General features: G+C 46.1%; 1 protein-coding gene across 8 annotated transcripts in view; it reads left to right on the top strand.

Moving 5' to 3' along the window:
* LOC146802300 (N-fatty-acyl-amino acid synthase/hydrolase PM20D1-like) overlaps positions 1 to 15,365 on the top strand; it is a 257,866-nt gene that overhangs the window by 92,391 nt on the left and 150,110 nt on the right. For all 8 annotated transcript variants that reach the window (XM_085621870.1, XM_085621866.1, XM_085621867.1 and 5 more), the window contains one exon: positions 10,777 to 10,852. In XM_085621870.1, the coding sequence (XP_085477996.1) occupies positions 10,777 to 10,852 (76 nt within the window). The remainder of the gene's footprint in view (positions 1 to 10,776; positions 10,853 to 15,365) is intronic.

Here is a 15,365-nt window from a genome sequence, read left to right as displayed (position 1 = left end):
GTGGAGCCACATGGGAAGGACGGACACCGGGTGAAAGGTCGCATGACGAGAAGCACACGGAGAACATCTTCCAGGCGAAATAAAAGAGACAGAGCACAAAGGAACACAGAAACCACAACCTGGTAAAAGGGAAAAGAAAAATATAAATAAATAAAATATTAAATAATGAAGCAAATGATAATAACACCAAAACTGACAGATATATCTAAATGAAGGAATCCACAAGCAAGGACACACAAATGACAAAACAGTGAGCCTTTGATATTGAGATAATCATGCCATGTTATGATTTAGAAGAGTCCATAGAAGTATCCATAGAGACCCCTCTACAAGAATTCAAAAATTGTTGAAGTACAACAGGATCTTCATAGTTGGTCGTTTTGTTATTGTAAGTCACCTTAACCCCTTCCCTGCTCATGACGGAGCCGCTCCGTCATGAGCCACGGTTGCCGTGTGCTCATGACGGAACGGTTCCGTCATGACACGCCCGTTGGCGGCCGCTCCGCCTACGCGGCGCTGTTTCCCCGCCTGTGCGGGGGGACAACGCAAATGGGCGGAGTCATGACGGAACCGTTCCGTCATGAGCACACGCCAACCGTGGCTCATGACGGCGCGGCTCCGTCATGAGCACAGGCCCACCGCGCTGCCCCCCCGCACCCCCCCGCGCCGCGGCGGAATTCCCGCCGCGGCGAAAGGGTTAAACAGACATGGATGAAATAAGCCATAACGTGCATTCATGCTGCGAAGTGCTGGTCTCATATCCAAGAATTTCTTCCGGCGATCAGCAGTTATTTTGGCATAGTCTTGGGCAAAAAAGAGATTTGAGCCATTCCAAGAAACCTTTCCTCGTTGTTTGGCAGCGTGCAGGACCTTAAGTAAATCAGTGTACTCTAAAAAGTACAAAATTACACCTCTAGGTTTCGCTGATGAAGAGGCAGAACGGGGATTATGACCCAAACGGTGAGCACGCAGAATATTCAATGGCGGAGACTCAGGAAGGCCAAGAAGAGGAGGAAGAAAAGATTGAAAATAGGAGATAGGATTAGAACCCTCAAGTCCTTCGGCCAGGCCCTAAATGCGAAGATTATAGCGTATGCTACGATTTTCCAAATTTTCAACCTGCTGTTTGAGTTGCTCTACTTCTTTGTGAATAAGGGGAACTTGAACAGTGAATTCTTGAACAGAGTCGACTCTTCACTCCAAGACATCGACTCTTTGTTCAGTGTGAGACCAATTATCTTCCAGGCTCTGCAAACGAATGTTGGTTTCTTCCATGTATGGTTTGAGAGCACGAATCTCTTCAAGAAGAAGTTCCAATGAAAGAGGCGAAGAAGAGTTGGTAGGAGAAGGTGGATTCGTTTTTCCTCGTTTTCTAGGCATGGAGACCGTTGTTGATGGTATTTTGGACCCCTTTTTGGTGCCTAGTCGAGTTATAGAGGAAGAGGAGCTATTAATAGCAGCCGGATCATTGAGAATGTCATCAGCGTTCTCTTGTAAAATGTTAAAAGGATTGGGATCCTCTAACGATGCACCATTGGACTGTAGAGCATCCTTACGACTAGCCCGGGATGTTGCCATGGTCCACACTGAAAAAGGTGAGTTGTAACAAGATCTGGCGAATAAAATGTACACAACGTCACTGGAGGGAATGTATATGAGGAGAAGAACTCCGGTAACAGCTCCAAAAATTGCCAAAACTTTGTATTCAAAGCAAAGGTAAAGCTTGCACAGAAAACCCAAAAATGTTCGCCCAAAATGAGTTGGCATTAGCAGAGACCAACAGAATAGCAGCTATTTTATGACAAACAGTCGTTATGAAGTAGGGAAGCATTTATCAAGCACAAAGGCAGGGAGTGTGAGAGGTGCCAGTGGAGAAAATTCTACTTGTAGAGGTAATTCAATATGCAGCACAAAATACAACTACTAGCGTAGAATGAAGGAGGCGCGATAAATTCATGTTTAGGCAGTCTTTCCTTTGATAAAAATCATTCTTGTGGATTCCTAAGCGAGAGACGTGAGGAGCGTATCAAAAATTGAAAACAAAATGGCGGCCGCAATTATATTGCAGCTGCCGTCACTGAGGAAAAGCAAAAAACAGTTCCAAGCTCACCGCACGCCGATTCTTTTATATCCTGATGCCTGGAGCAGCAATTCCGCCAAGAAAAGGAGCGGTCTTCATGCTCCGAGAATGAACAAAAACATCCCGGAGAGTTCCCGTTGCTTCACGGCGATGCGGAGCTCCCGGGAAAGGCGGCCATCACCGAGGCGCCTAAGCTACGCCCCCCCCCCCCCCCCCCCCGCCGAGGACATTTCTAACCCATTCACTTATTCTGTCTGTATATTCTGCATTCCGCACCCTTCCTGTGGTAAAAAAAACACTTCCGATACTGGACTTCGGCCTTCCTTCCGTCTCTATGAAGTTCCAGCCACTTGTTTGGTGTGCTTTCTCCTTTCGACTTCCATTCTTCTCTCCAGTATAAACTATAGACTTGTTTAGGTTCTTGGCCCTCTCTTTATGTGGCCCATGCTTGAAACCATCTGCACCTCTCTAGGATCTGCACCACATTCTGTTAAACCTACATTTTCCTTTTCCTGTTCTTCCTCTTCTCTGTAACTCCTGTCACATGAATAGAGTAAACCGGAAGGAACATTCAGGCCCTTTTGGAGAAGGACCCAACTTCCTAGTACGTTAGGTTCTTCAAGTGCATGTACGAGATGGACAGCCTCCTCTTTCTGTGCACTGCTGTCCTCCCACTGGGGTTATCATTTGGAATTGTCCCTATGGGGCCATTTCTCCAGGTCCTGGAGTAGCCAGTGATAACTAGGCTGTGTCCGTAGGGGGCGCTGTTGTGCACTGCTGTGTTCCCCTGGCCTTTGCTTCTGTTACTCTCCGCACACTTTACTCTCTGACGGTAGCATGGTCACACCTTTGGGACTTGTGACTTAGATCTGAACCCTGGATATAGCTTGATACAGCAGTCCCACTCAAAAGACAATGGTCAGTGGGATATAACTCGTACAAGATAGAACAGAAATGTCAGGAGGTTAAAATGAACACAAATAGAAGGTTCTAGCAACTTCTGGTGCCAAGGTAGGACTCCAAACAGTTTTATGGACTCGGCCTTGAGACTGGAGGGGTTTACTATGTCAAAGGGGTCGTACACGCTTGTCTTTACCAAGGAAAAGGGCAGTTAATGAATCCTAGATCAGAAAGGACTCTGGCAGCAACGGTATCTGTGTCTGTCTGCTAACATTTCCCTTAACTTGCTGCCAAAAGAATCCTAGCAAGAGCTTAGCGCGTGCCTCCCTCCATGGTGTTCTCAGACACCAAAACGAGAAATGGGCCCTATCCAAAAGGGGCTGTACTGGTGAAGCGTGATGGAAAGTGACTCCGCATGGAATTTTCCAGTAATTAAGTATTATTTACCTCGGGTCTGTGGATACAGATTTTTCCACAGGTGTCTGCTGGGTTTCATTTGGGCGCGGTCGGTCAGTGCGCAGAGAATTACTGGTGGTGCACAGTCCGTGCTCACGGTGTTACTGAAGTTGGGTTGGCATCAGTGGGTGGCAGCTAACATCAGAGGCTGTTCATAGTCCAGTATTTTGAGTATCGGGGGTCCCAGGGGCAGTCATTGGGCGGGATGGCAACCTCCTTAGTTTAGGGCTAATGTGACATCGTAATCCAACTGGTCCAAATGGCTCCAAGTTTAGAGCCCAAATCCACATATAGGACTGCACTCACAGGGGGTCGGTGCTGGGGTAAACTCCGCTTTCTTCTCGAGCATGGGGTGAATGCTTCAAGAAGTCAACGGATGTTCACTCCACACCAGGGGATGCATGACAGCCTCGCATCCAGAACACTTTGTCAAAGGCCCACTGCAGCCTGTCACTTAGTGGTGCCGTGCAAGTTTGCTCGCCTGTGTCTCCATCCGAGTTAGTGCATTTGACCCACTTGTGGGTCATTGGTCTTCGGTGCTCCAGGTCCTCATCTCTTCTGGGCTGGCTTTCCTCGCATGTCCGTCCTTCACACAATTGCAGTTTGTTTGGACCTGACTCCAGCTCTGTCAGCGGCAGCTCAATTCCTCATGACCTAGCCATCTCGATCTGATACAGGAGTGTACCGATCACTTTGTATCCTCCTCCCACCCCACATTTGCCAAAGTATTGTGAGAAATAGCTCTTCACAAGGAGAAGCTATAATGTAGATTTTCCTAGTAATTTATGACGGAAAGTCTTAATTTTAATAAAGACACGGGGCGAGTATTATGCTTTTCTTATCTTGCATTTTATTCAATAGCAGCCAAGATAAAATGAAAACTACAGTTCCCAGAAGGCCAAGAGAGCAAAAGGCCAATGGGGAAACGTGGAATCCAGGAACTCAACCAGAAATGGGCAGAACTGAGTATAATGCTTGTCCTGACTGCGAACAGCCCTCTTTTCTTTGGTGAGCAGACTAGATATTATCCATAAACAAAGGAAAAATTTAGAGAATCACTCCAAAGGCTAGAGTCCAAATAGAAAACTCTCGACAAAAGTCCAAGAACGTCATCCTCTGAATTGGAACTGGGATCGAAGAACCAGGAATGCAGACTGAAGCTGGACGGTGCAGATCAGAAACCTTGAGCGGACTGTGTCCCCAGTCAGGAAGCTGCTGGTGGAAGAGCTGCAGCCGCTAAGAGAGGGAAAAAATAACACATAAAAATTAAGACTTTCCGTCATAAATTACTAGGAAAATTTACATTTTATGACCAGACCGGAGGCTCCTATTATGCTTGTTCAAAGCATATCGACAACTTAAAAAGCAGCAGTAATAACAGGTTTACAGTAAAGCATACAAAACACTTTGTCATTGGACCAATCAGCCGATCACAGAATGTCCTCCAATCTGGAGCCTGCCCAAAAGGCTTTGGAGGCCATGGCTCCCCTGGCAGAGTGGGCACCGAAGATAGAAACATCAATACCAGCAAGGGACATAACCCAACAGGCAAGGGTGGCAGAAGAAACAGGCTTGTGAGGTTTGCAAAATGAAATGAGAAGATGGGAATGCGAGGACGTTCATACACCTTGAGGCATTGACCTACACACAATTTAGGTTGAGAAGGAAAATCAGGGTAAAAAACAGAATTCAAGTTAGTTTTTGTACATTTGTTGATGTAAAACATCACCCCAGACAGGGTAAATTGCTGAGAGGAAACATCCATATCCTTAACATCAGAAACACGTTTGATAGAAACCAAGCACAATAGCATAGTAAGTTTGGCAGAAAGCGTCTTCAGAGAAAGAGCAGTATTATCTGGCCAATCGGAAAAAAGTTTGAGAACTAGATTCGCATTCCATAACTTAGAGTACCTTGGTGACGGAGGCTTGGAAAACTTTACTCCCCGAAGGAGCCGACAAACCAGAGGATGTTTGCCCACTGGCTTGCCGCCCACCGTATTGTGATTGAGGGAGATTGCTGATCTGTAAAGGTTAACCGTTCTGTAAGACTTACCTGAACTGGCTTCAGACGCCAGAAAATTGTCAACGTAAGTTAAATTTGCTGAAAAGGGATCGACATGTTTTCCCACACACCAGCTTGTCCATAAAGACCAAGCTGATTTGTAAGCTTTTGTTGTGCCTGGAGCCCAGGCTCTGCTAATAAAGAGAGAAGCTTCCTGTGAAATGCAGTGGTCAAGGAGGTTAGGGCCGGGATCTTCCACGCGGACAGGGTCAGATTGTTGTCCAAAATGAGACTGTGAGGACGACCCAAAGGATCCATCACAAGATTGTTGTAAGAAGGAAGAAGAACAGGAAAGTCCACTGCCATCTCCAGCAGAGACGGGAACCAAATATGAGATTGCCAGAAGGGAACAACTATCACCAGAGAGGCTTGTTGGCGTCTGGACTGAGCAAGGACTCTGTTTATCATGATGAAAGGGGGAAAGGCGTAGTTGAGATGAAGAGACCAATCCTGGAGGAAAGCGTCTGTGGCAAGAGCCAGCGGATCTGGGCGCCAACTGAAGGAGAGGAAGCTGGGAATTGAGAGGAGAGGCAAAGAGATCGATTTGCAAAGGGCCCCATTTTTGGGACAGAGATTGAAAGACAGATGAAAGAAGCTTCCTATCGCTGGAGTCCCGTAGGTAATGAGAGTGTCAATCTGCGATGGAATTGAGATTGCCTGGAAGATATTCGGCTCTGACTGAAATCTTGTTGAGAATGCAAAATTCCCAGAGACTCTTTGCCAACTCCACAAGTGGCTTGGATTTTGTGACCATGTACTGCCAGTCGAGATTGAACCACATCGGGCGCCCCAACGGGACAGACTTGCATCTGATTCTAATACAAGATCTGGGGCTGAGGCAAAGATTGTCCTGCCGTTCCACGCATCTAAATGGTCTATCCACCATTGGAGCTTTAAACGAGAATCTGTGTCTAATTAAATCAGATCTGAATAAGCTAGGCCTTGACGCAGGTGGCATGTTTTTAGGCGCTGGAGCACTCGATAGTGCAGCGGTCCTGGAAAGATTGCTTGAATGGAGGCAGACAAAAGACCTACAATTCTGGCAAGAGAGCTGAGAGAAATCGAGGAGCTCCGAAGCACTTGGGAAATTTCCGATTTTATGGCTGCACCTTTGTTTGAGGCAGATGAAGCGGAGCTGTTGAAGAATCTACCAGAAAACCGGGGAACTCTTATCTGTTGAAAAGGAATGAGCATGGATTTTTTGGGATTGAGAAGAAAGCCCAGCTCTGAAAGAAGGGACCGAGTGATCTCCAAATGAGAGAAAAGTGTCTGTTTGTCCAAATTCATAATTAAAATGTTGTCAAGGTAAATAAGTAACCTGACCCCAAGAGACCTGCGATAAGTCCCCACTGGTTTCATGATCTTTGTAAAGCACCATGGTGCTGACAATAGCTCGAAGGGTAGAGAGAAAAAGTGGTAAGTCACTCCTAGCCCCTGAAACTGTAGAACTTTCCTGTGGGAAGGATGGATAAGAATACTAAGGTACGCGTCCTGCAAGTCTTTCCTGACCATCCAATCGTTTAAGTGGAGAGAGTCCCTGAGATGATGATGGTCTCCATTTTGAAGTGACGATAAACTACAAATTGGTTGATCCACTTGAGATATATGACAGGACGCATTTTCTTGTTCTTTTTTCGTACTAGAAAGATAGAACTGAGAAACCCCGGACGGTCTAGAGGAGCGGCTTGAATAGCGTGTTTCAGCAAAAGGGACTGCACCTCGAGAGAAACGAGATTGGCCATGTCGGTGGAAAAAACGAGAGGAGGAGGGAAAACTGTTTAAAAAGGTGGAGCGTAGAAATCTATAAAATAACCTTGGATAGAGCTTAGAACCCACGGATCTGCAGTTAGAGTTAGTCATTTTGGAAGAACAAGACTTAAACGACCCCCTACGGGGGAGGCTCTGAGAGACTCACCTTGTTGGTTATTGTTGCGGCAGTTTTTTTGTCCATGATCCCTGAAACCGTGACCTCTTTGCGGGTAGAACTGGGGTTTAAACTCCTGGTAGTTGAAATTTGAGTTGAAAGATCCTCTGGAGCCTTGATTGTGGTATGGACGGCCGGTAAAGCGACCCCTGCCTCTACCGGCCCGTCCAAAACCCGCTGGGTAAAAACTGTCTTTAAGGATTGTTGAGCCTTATCGATGGAGGCAAAGGTAGAGACAAATTTACTTAGATCCTTTACTAACGAGTCACCAAACAAAAGACCGTTGGTCTTAATACCCGAATCAAGGGTAGCCAAGTAAGCCAACTTGAGATCCAACTTGATAAGAAGGTCTTTGGGGCGCTCACGTATGATTGACGAATTGGCATTATCCAGGAGGCAAAAGGCTCTTTGGACCCATAAAGAAACATCCTCGGGGTCCAAATCTGATCCGTCCAAACGAGCAGACTCTGCCATGTCAAAAATACGACCCAAAGGCCCTACAATTTCCAATAATTTGTCCTGACAGGTAGGCCAGGCCCTATCCACCCCTTTATGAGTATCTTTTCCAAACTTTGAGAAGGAAGTTGACAAGGGTTGATCAATAGTCTGAGTAGAGGAGATATTGGAAGGAAGGGAAGGTTTGGGACATTCCCACTTGAGCTGGGATCTGGTGGATTTGTCCAAAGGCAGACAAAGCCTAGCTGAAATATAGTCACCTACATGAGATGCAGGGAACACTTCCGTAGAGTTAGGGGGACGACTAGTAGAAGGGTCAAACATGGGAGCACCCTCCGAATCCAAAAATAGGTTGAAAAGAATCAGTTCTTGACTTCTTAGCAGGTTCAGAACCAGGCATCAAGGTTGATATTCCAACAACGCAGATGGGAACATATATCCCCTACTATGAAAGAGCTACATTGGCTTCCCATCCTGAAAAGATGCACGTTTAAAGTTGGTTGCCGCATTTTTAAAACCTTGTAAGAAACGAACCCAAAATTTGTATCCAGACTTGTTCAGAAATATTTACCTGCACGGAGCTTACGCTCTGCTCACAAGAACCTCCTAGTCATTCCTTCCTACAAATGGAAACGAATAGGTGGCTGCAGGTTTGCAGTACTGGCCCCCAGTTTCTGGAACACTCTCCCTTTAGATATAGGAACTTGCACTGAATCTGTTAGATTCCGTAGATTACTCAAGACCTGGCTATTTACCCAAGCTTATAAATAGACTCTATTTACGACTAACACGTGGCTCCAGAAAAGCTTCTTAAGTCCAGCGCCAAGAAACCACTTGGTATACGAGCGCTTTATAAGAAATTTTAACATAACATAGCAGGAGGGGAAGAAGGATCATTGGCATCTAAAAGGTCAAACGCATCATCGGCGTCTCCAAGATAGTCATCCGTGTCCAAAATTTGAGAAATAACCAATTTTTTAGGTACCTCGGCATTTTTTAATTTTGATTCACATTTACCAGCATTCTTAACATTAAACCCCTCCTTAGCAGGAGGCCTGGGAGGCACTACGTCCTCAACCTCGCGTGAGGAAACCTCACTGTGCACTCGTGACTTCATAGTCGCAGACACCTTGGAATTATTGCTGGAAGGTACAAGCTTTCTCTTTCTGCTATCCCCCGCAGAATGGGCCAAAGCTTTGGACATAAGAGATAACATAGTTTTCCATATCCTTAGAAAATCTCTTCATAGAGGTTTGAACAGCATTTTCCACAGAGGAATTAATAAACGTATTGATATCATTCTTAAATGACTCCCCTTCTTCATTATGAAAATCAGACCCAGGAGAGCTGTCAACCTCCATAGCAAAAACAAAGGGAGAAAAGTGGGGAACAAAGGGTTAACCAGCAGGCTGAGAGAGAGAGCCTAATACCACCCCTTAGCGTTTGGAGGAACACAGAGAGGCTGGGTTAGCAGGGAAAACCTTTCCCAGGGGTCCGGACTCTACCAACGTGTGGACGGAGAAGCTCAGGACAAGAGACACAGCAGGCGAGGAGGCTCAACTTTAAGCCAAAAACCGTTAGGAAATAAGCGGTAGGAGAAATGGCTGCGACGCAACGCGCTAATGAGCGCGCGAGCAGCGGGAAACAGCGCAGCACCCGGCGGCGGGTTATCAAAAGGGATTAACTCCTATAAGCCAGCAATCAACGTTAAACAATACCAAGCAGATAAATAACAATGCGCAATAGAAATACGTCAAAACTGATAAAGAGTATATACTTATCTTGATTGCGAGCAGCAAGAAAAGAGGGCTGTTCGCAGTCAGGACAAGCATTATACTCAGTTCTGCCCATTCATTGGCTGATGTCTTGGATTCCACATTTCTCCATTGCCCTTTTGCTCTCTTGGCCTTCTGGGAACTGTAGTTTTCGTTTTATCTTGGCTGCTATTTAATAAAATGCAACATAAGAAAAGCATAATAGGAGCCTCAAGTCTTGTTAAAAAAAAGTATCTCTCCATTTGCCTAAACGCAGACACTGTTTAGCTGAGATGCATTTCCCTCAGTGGCCACACGAGGGCACTATGGGTCTAAGATGAAGATGCCCACTCCAGTTTCCCAACTTAGGCACCTTTAAATCGATAAACCCATTCTTGCAAATGGAAAATGTCTGTCTGCAGTAAGACGGCACGGGTTGTTGCAGTTCTTCAACGACAAATAGCCTGTTTGGCTCCCTGATTCTACAGTTGTATGAGACTGGCTTTAAAGGAACTGAAGGAAAATCTTTTGAATTCAAAATAAACAATTCCTTCACCGTTTGAGGGATATGTCAAACAGGAATAGGAGATTACAACACTATTCAAGTGATCATTACGTCTTGCAAGGGTATCTGCTTTCTTCACGCTTTCACCTCCTTTCCTCTGCTCAGTTCTTTTAGTATTCCACCTCTCATCCCTCCTCGTTTGCCCTATTGAACGGACTCTCTTTAATATAGTTTATGGTTCTACAGCTTTTATGTATGCATGGGGAATATTGTAGTGCCAGTCTAGCTATGACTTTAATATGGCACTATAAAAGTGACATGGTAGAGAGGTGGTTGAGAAGAGGGGGTTGATGCAGATTAGATAGAGAATTCCATTGATGCCCATTCCCCAGATGTTTACATGTTGGTGAGGCATTGCTTGAAGATGAAGGTCTTCAGTTTCTTCCCAAAGAGCAGGAATGATGGCGCTTGCTGGATCTGAGTGGGTAGGAAGTTCTAGACCTGGGTAGCTGTCCAGAAGAAAGCTTGAGATATTGTGCTCTCCATTCAGTATTTCTAATTTTTGTCTACAGTGAATTTAAATTATGTTGTCCAACCAAGATCTCAATCTTCCATCTTATGTTGTATTTTGTTCCAGGCTGGAGAAGAATCCGATGCCCAATCTGTTTGGCAGCGGGCCAGAGAAGGCCACCTTTGAGCAGTTGGCTCCAGAGGTCAGGACACTGCTTCTACACCTAGCAACATAATGGTAAACTGTGGGTAACCTCTTTCTCCAGGTCCATGTGCGCAAGGCAGCATGGGGCAGGTTTGAAATAAAATTGCTCGCTCTCCTCTGCATCACACGATACTAGACTCTATTCCCTGCAGTGTCTCGCAAACACTTTCTTAGTTTTCTTTTCCTTTCAGTGGTAGATGTGGTGTTGCGTAAATATTTGTAAGCATTCCGTGTGTTGACTTTGTGATGACACTGCTTCAGATTTCAGGAAATCATTATTTTGTTTAAAAGCATGTTTTTGGTCTCTGATGGAAAGCTAGACAAAACAAGACCACAGTTTTGTAAAACAAGTGATGTTACTGCTGGGGTTGTATGTTGGGCCTGAAGTAAATTATTATTTGAGTATACTAGAACGCATTCGATTCACTAACATTTACTATTTGGTTTGTTGATGAGAAGCCTTCTAGCCTCTTCGCTGCGGCGCAAATTCCGCCGCAGCGTGCAGAACATTCCAATCGCGGGCGTGGTCATGACGGCTCCCAGCCGTCATCAGCACATGCCCACCGTGACTCATGACGGCCGGGAGCCGTCATGAGCATGGAAGAGGTGAAACTATGTCAAGTAAACAAAGCTCCTACTAAAAACACTACTCTGTAAGCAGCTCAACCAACTAGGCCATTCATATTCCTAGCAGACATCTATCTACAGTATGAATGGAAACATTAGCAAAAATGCACAGACCTCTATGTCGTAACATCACAACCCCTTTCAGAGGGCCACCGGGCAAGCAGGAGACACTGGGCCCAACTCTGGTGGTTGAGGGTTTTTACTCCTGATTTCCCGGGGCTAGGCCTACTATGGGCTCTGAGCAACTGGGTCAAGTACCCCTTCAGCACTTGACTCTCAGTGATAGCATGGGTTTAGTAGTCCAAGCCTTCTCTGGAAGGAGATTGGTGTAAGGTGTACACAGGCTCACAACTCTGAATACATCCAGCAACCCTAATAACGTTTTGTTAAGTCAAATACTTGCTTTTATGTATAAAGAAGAATGTATCTCCTAACACAGATTACAATACAACACATTGCGGTTAATTTACATAGCCTTCTAGAGGCAAGCCCACTAGCGTTACCCAGATCAGCTTTCCAGTCTCACTTTCCCGCTTTTGGCTGATGGTCATTCCCTATACTCAAGGGGCACCATCCATGCTAGGCTGTGCTAATACATTCGGGTCTCGGAAGTTTTACGGGGGCCCTGTTGCAAAGATCTGAGTTCCAACGATGGAGTGTATAAGTCAGAGCAAGTTCCCAAGGGCCTGGTGGTCTTATTGTTGATCTTACTCGCGGAGTCATGGTTTAGAGTCCCCAGGTGCACCTGGGCAGCCTGACTGATCCCAGAGGGTGGGAAGCTGCAGTCATGGTGGCCGACATCCTCAGCACTCCCCTGATGTGATAAGCCTCTCCTAGATTCCATGGACAGGTCTCCGATGCTCCCAGATGAGGGAGTTGAAGTAGTTGCTCTCACTTTCCACAGGTAATGGCCCGGAGCCCGCAGTGTCTTCTTTGCTGCGGGTGGATTCAGGGAGACAACCTTCTTCTTCCTTCATGGTCCCTTCCTCCTGACACCCAAGCAGGATACCAGCAGCACACAGAGGGTGATTGGCCCTCTGACTTCACCGTGGTCCTCACCTGGCATACGCAGGCTCAGACAGCATGAATGTGGTGGCGACCGTCTTTGGGTCTCGGAGCTGTATCGGGCAATGGCCCTCCTTCTCTCACAATGCAGGATCAACACGGTACACCTTTTTCTTCACCGTGGCCCTCGCTGAGCAGCAGACTTTGGCATATGGTCCAGAAACCCAATCAGCACTTCAGTCTCGTCGGACTTGAATCTCACACTCTGCTCCCAGGATCCCCACTGGACGTCACTCCCTCCAAGCAATCTTTCACCTCGCAGGCAGCACTGTTCTTGGGTCAGACAGAAGCTGGTGCTACAGGCTCCAAGTGAGTGTTTGGCGATGTCCCCTCATCCAGTTTGGGAGACTGGGAGACCCTTACTCCCCAGTGCTGGTTAGAACAGATTTTCAACACTGTTGTGCAACTTTAGATTGACAATTTGGGAGTTGCAAGCCCCCCTTTTTATAATGCGTTTCCAGACATACTTGTGACTTAGCATCTCTATCTTTGAAGTTTGTGTTCTGGGGGTTGCCCACTCCTTTGTTGCTCTCTGGAGGAAGGAAGAGTACAGTCTATCACAACAAGACAGTCTCCAACCTTGATCTGCCCAAATGCTGGTCAAAAGCGGGACTATGGGTTTCACACCCTGATGCCAGCCTCATTAATGTGTGCATCAAGAGGTTGCCAAAGGGCAGGACCCTCCTCTTTATGGTTCCCTGATCAGCTCCATTTCCTTCCTTCAGATGCTTTGGCCAGTGACCTCATTTTGTAATCAAAGAGCCCCTATTAATGTGCATTGAGGTACCTTGACTTCCTTCCTCCAGCTTGTGTACTATCCATGAATCAGTCTGGGGGAAACCTCTACCTCTCCCTGCTCCTCCAGCAAACCGTGCATTTCCCAAAATGGAACTCAGTGTCTTCCATGTGTTGTGTCCATTGCAAACATACATGCAAACTGCACAAACATGCGACAGCCTCAAATGTACTGTACCTTTTCCTGGGCAGCAATACATCACAGTGCACTCATGCAACACTGTGCGCTATCTCCTATGTGTGGTACTAGCTCAGAGGACCACATATATCCATGCATGTACATGTAACTATGCATGCTATTTCCTGGTGCACTGTATCTTCTTAGAAGCACATGTTTATCCCAACACGCACGCAACCACACATGCCATTTCCTGATGCACTGCAGCTTCCCACAGGCACACGTACACCCAGAGCTGCACCCAATCCAAAGCAGGCCAACGGGGAGTTGCAGAACTTTACCAGAGTTGCCCAGGAGACACCACTCCCGTGAGACCGGTTAAAAGGCCTGTCCATTCTACTGATCACTAAGAATGATGCTGCCACCACTGCACTTGTGTGAAGGAAGACACCACTCCCGTGAGACCGGTTAAAAGGCCTGTCCATTCTACTGATTACTAAAAATGATGCTGCCACCACTGCACTTGTGTGAAGGAAGTAGCCTTCTGCCAATTGGAGGTAGTATTTTAGGTGCCCCTCCTGGTATAAAAAGACTGCAGTTCATGAGGCAGGCCTAGGTCCTAGCACACATGCATGATCCGTGACCAAAAATCGTTACCAAGGATCCAGATATCACCGCAGCTGGGGCACTCAGGGCAGGGATAAATGTCTATCATCGGGTGAGGGACTTTTCCGTCCACACATCGAATTTCTCATAAGTCCGAAAGATATGTATTACAATACCAATATATTCAAGCCAGAGTGGTGGTTCGGAAATAGATTGTCTCATTAAACTTATCGAAATACATAGTTAACTTTCTTGTTCAGTGAAGTGAGGTTAAAGCTACAAGCGGATAGAGCAACGCGGTTTTGTGAGCTGGTGAAGCACAAGCAGCAGGACCCAAGCAATTTCTAAAGGAGGCTGACGTGAACCACTTCGGTAGACAATTAAGTACACAGACATCCCGTCCAGTGATTCTAGCTGTAAAGTTCTGCATAAAATGTTTCTGAGGTTCAACTCATTGCCGATGGACTGGCTGTTCCCAACTCTGGGCAGAACTCTCGAAAATCAGTGTAAAACTCTCATCTTGCAGGAGGCTAAACCGCACAGCTAAATGTGTTCTGTGCTGTCGGTATTCAAACAGTTCTTTTATTTAATGTTCTACTAATGCCACGTAAAAGATTTATGCTTCGGTCTTTGAAGCAAGTATACTCACAAGACATTATAACTCTGTCTCGGCGTAAATACTGGCAAATCCTCGTAGAACAGAACACGTGATTAGAGGAGACCAAAGACTCCTAAGGTATAAGCACACATTTCCAAATACTGTGCGCTGCTCAGGTTTGTTGAATATTCGATGCCACGTTATTAGCGAGAATGCAAATTAGGAGCGATGGTCTAAGCGATACAGGGCCCTGTTAATAGGTGGAAGAAAGTGCTTTTGAGAATCGTGGTACGAAGTGTGTATTCTAGAGGAAGATGAAGAAAGTGGATGTGGGTCCTGGCAGCTCGGATAGTCAGTCAGTGAGTTTTCGGTCACCTTTCCGATTCTACTATTAGAATGTAGGGCCTTGAAATTGATATTTTATGTTTATCCACTAGTCAGTTGTAATTGGCACTTGCATCCCTCTGATTAAGCGACCACAGAAAACGAGGCATGGATGCTTGGGTTATGGCTTAGTAACTCCTAAGGCACGTGTTTGAGGTTATAATGCCATCTTCTGGGTCACTGCTATGATGGAAATAAAAAGAGATTAACTTAAGATGCACGCTGAGGCGCAAGCGCTGCAAACCATGCAGTGGTATGTTGTAAACCTAGCCCTAGCTGGGGGAGAGACATTCCAACCAGCAGATTTAATGTCTACAT

This window comes from Triturus cristatus, chromosome 8, assembly GCF_964204655.1.
Source record: "Triturus cristatus chromosome 8, aTriCri1.1, whole genome shotgun sequence".
NCBI classification, from domain to species: domain Eukaryota; kingdom Metazoa; phylum Chordata; class Amphibia; order Caudata; family Salamandridae; genus Triturus; species Triturus cristatus.
This window is presented reverse-complemented; position numbering and strand designations above follow the sequence as displayed.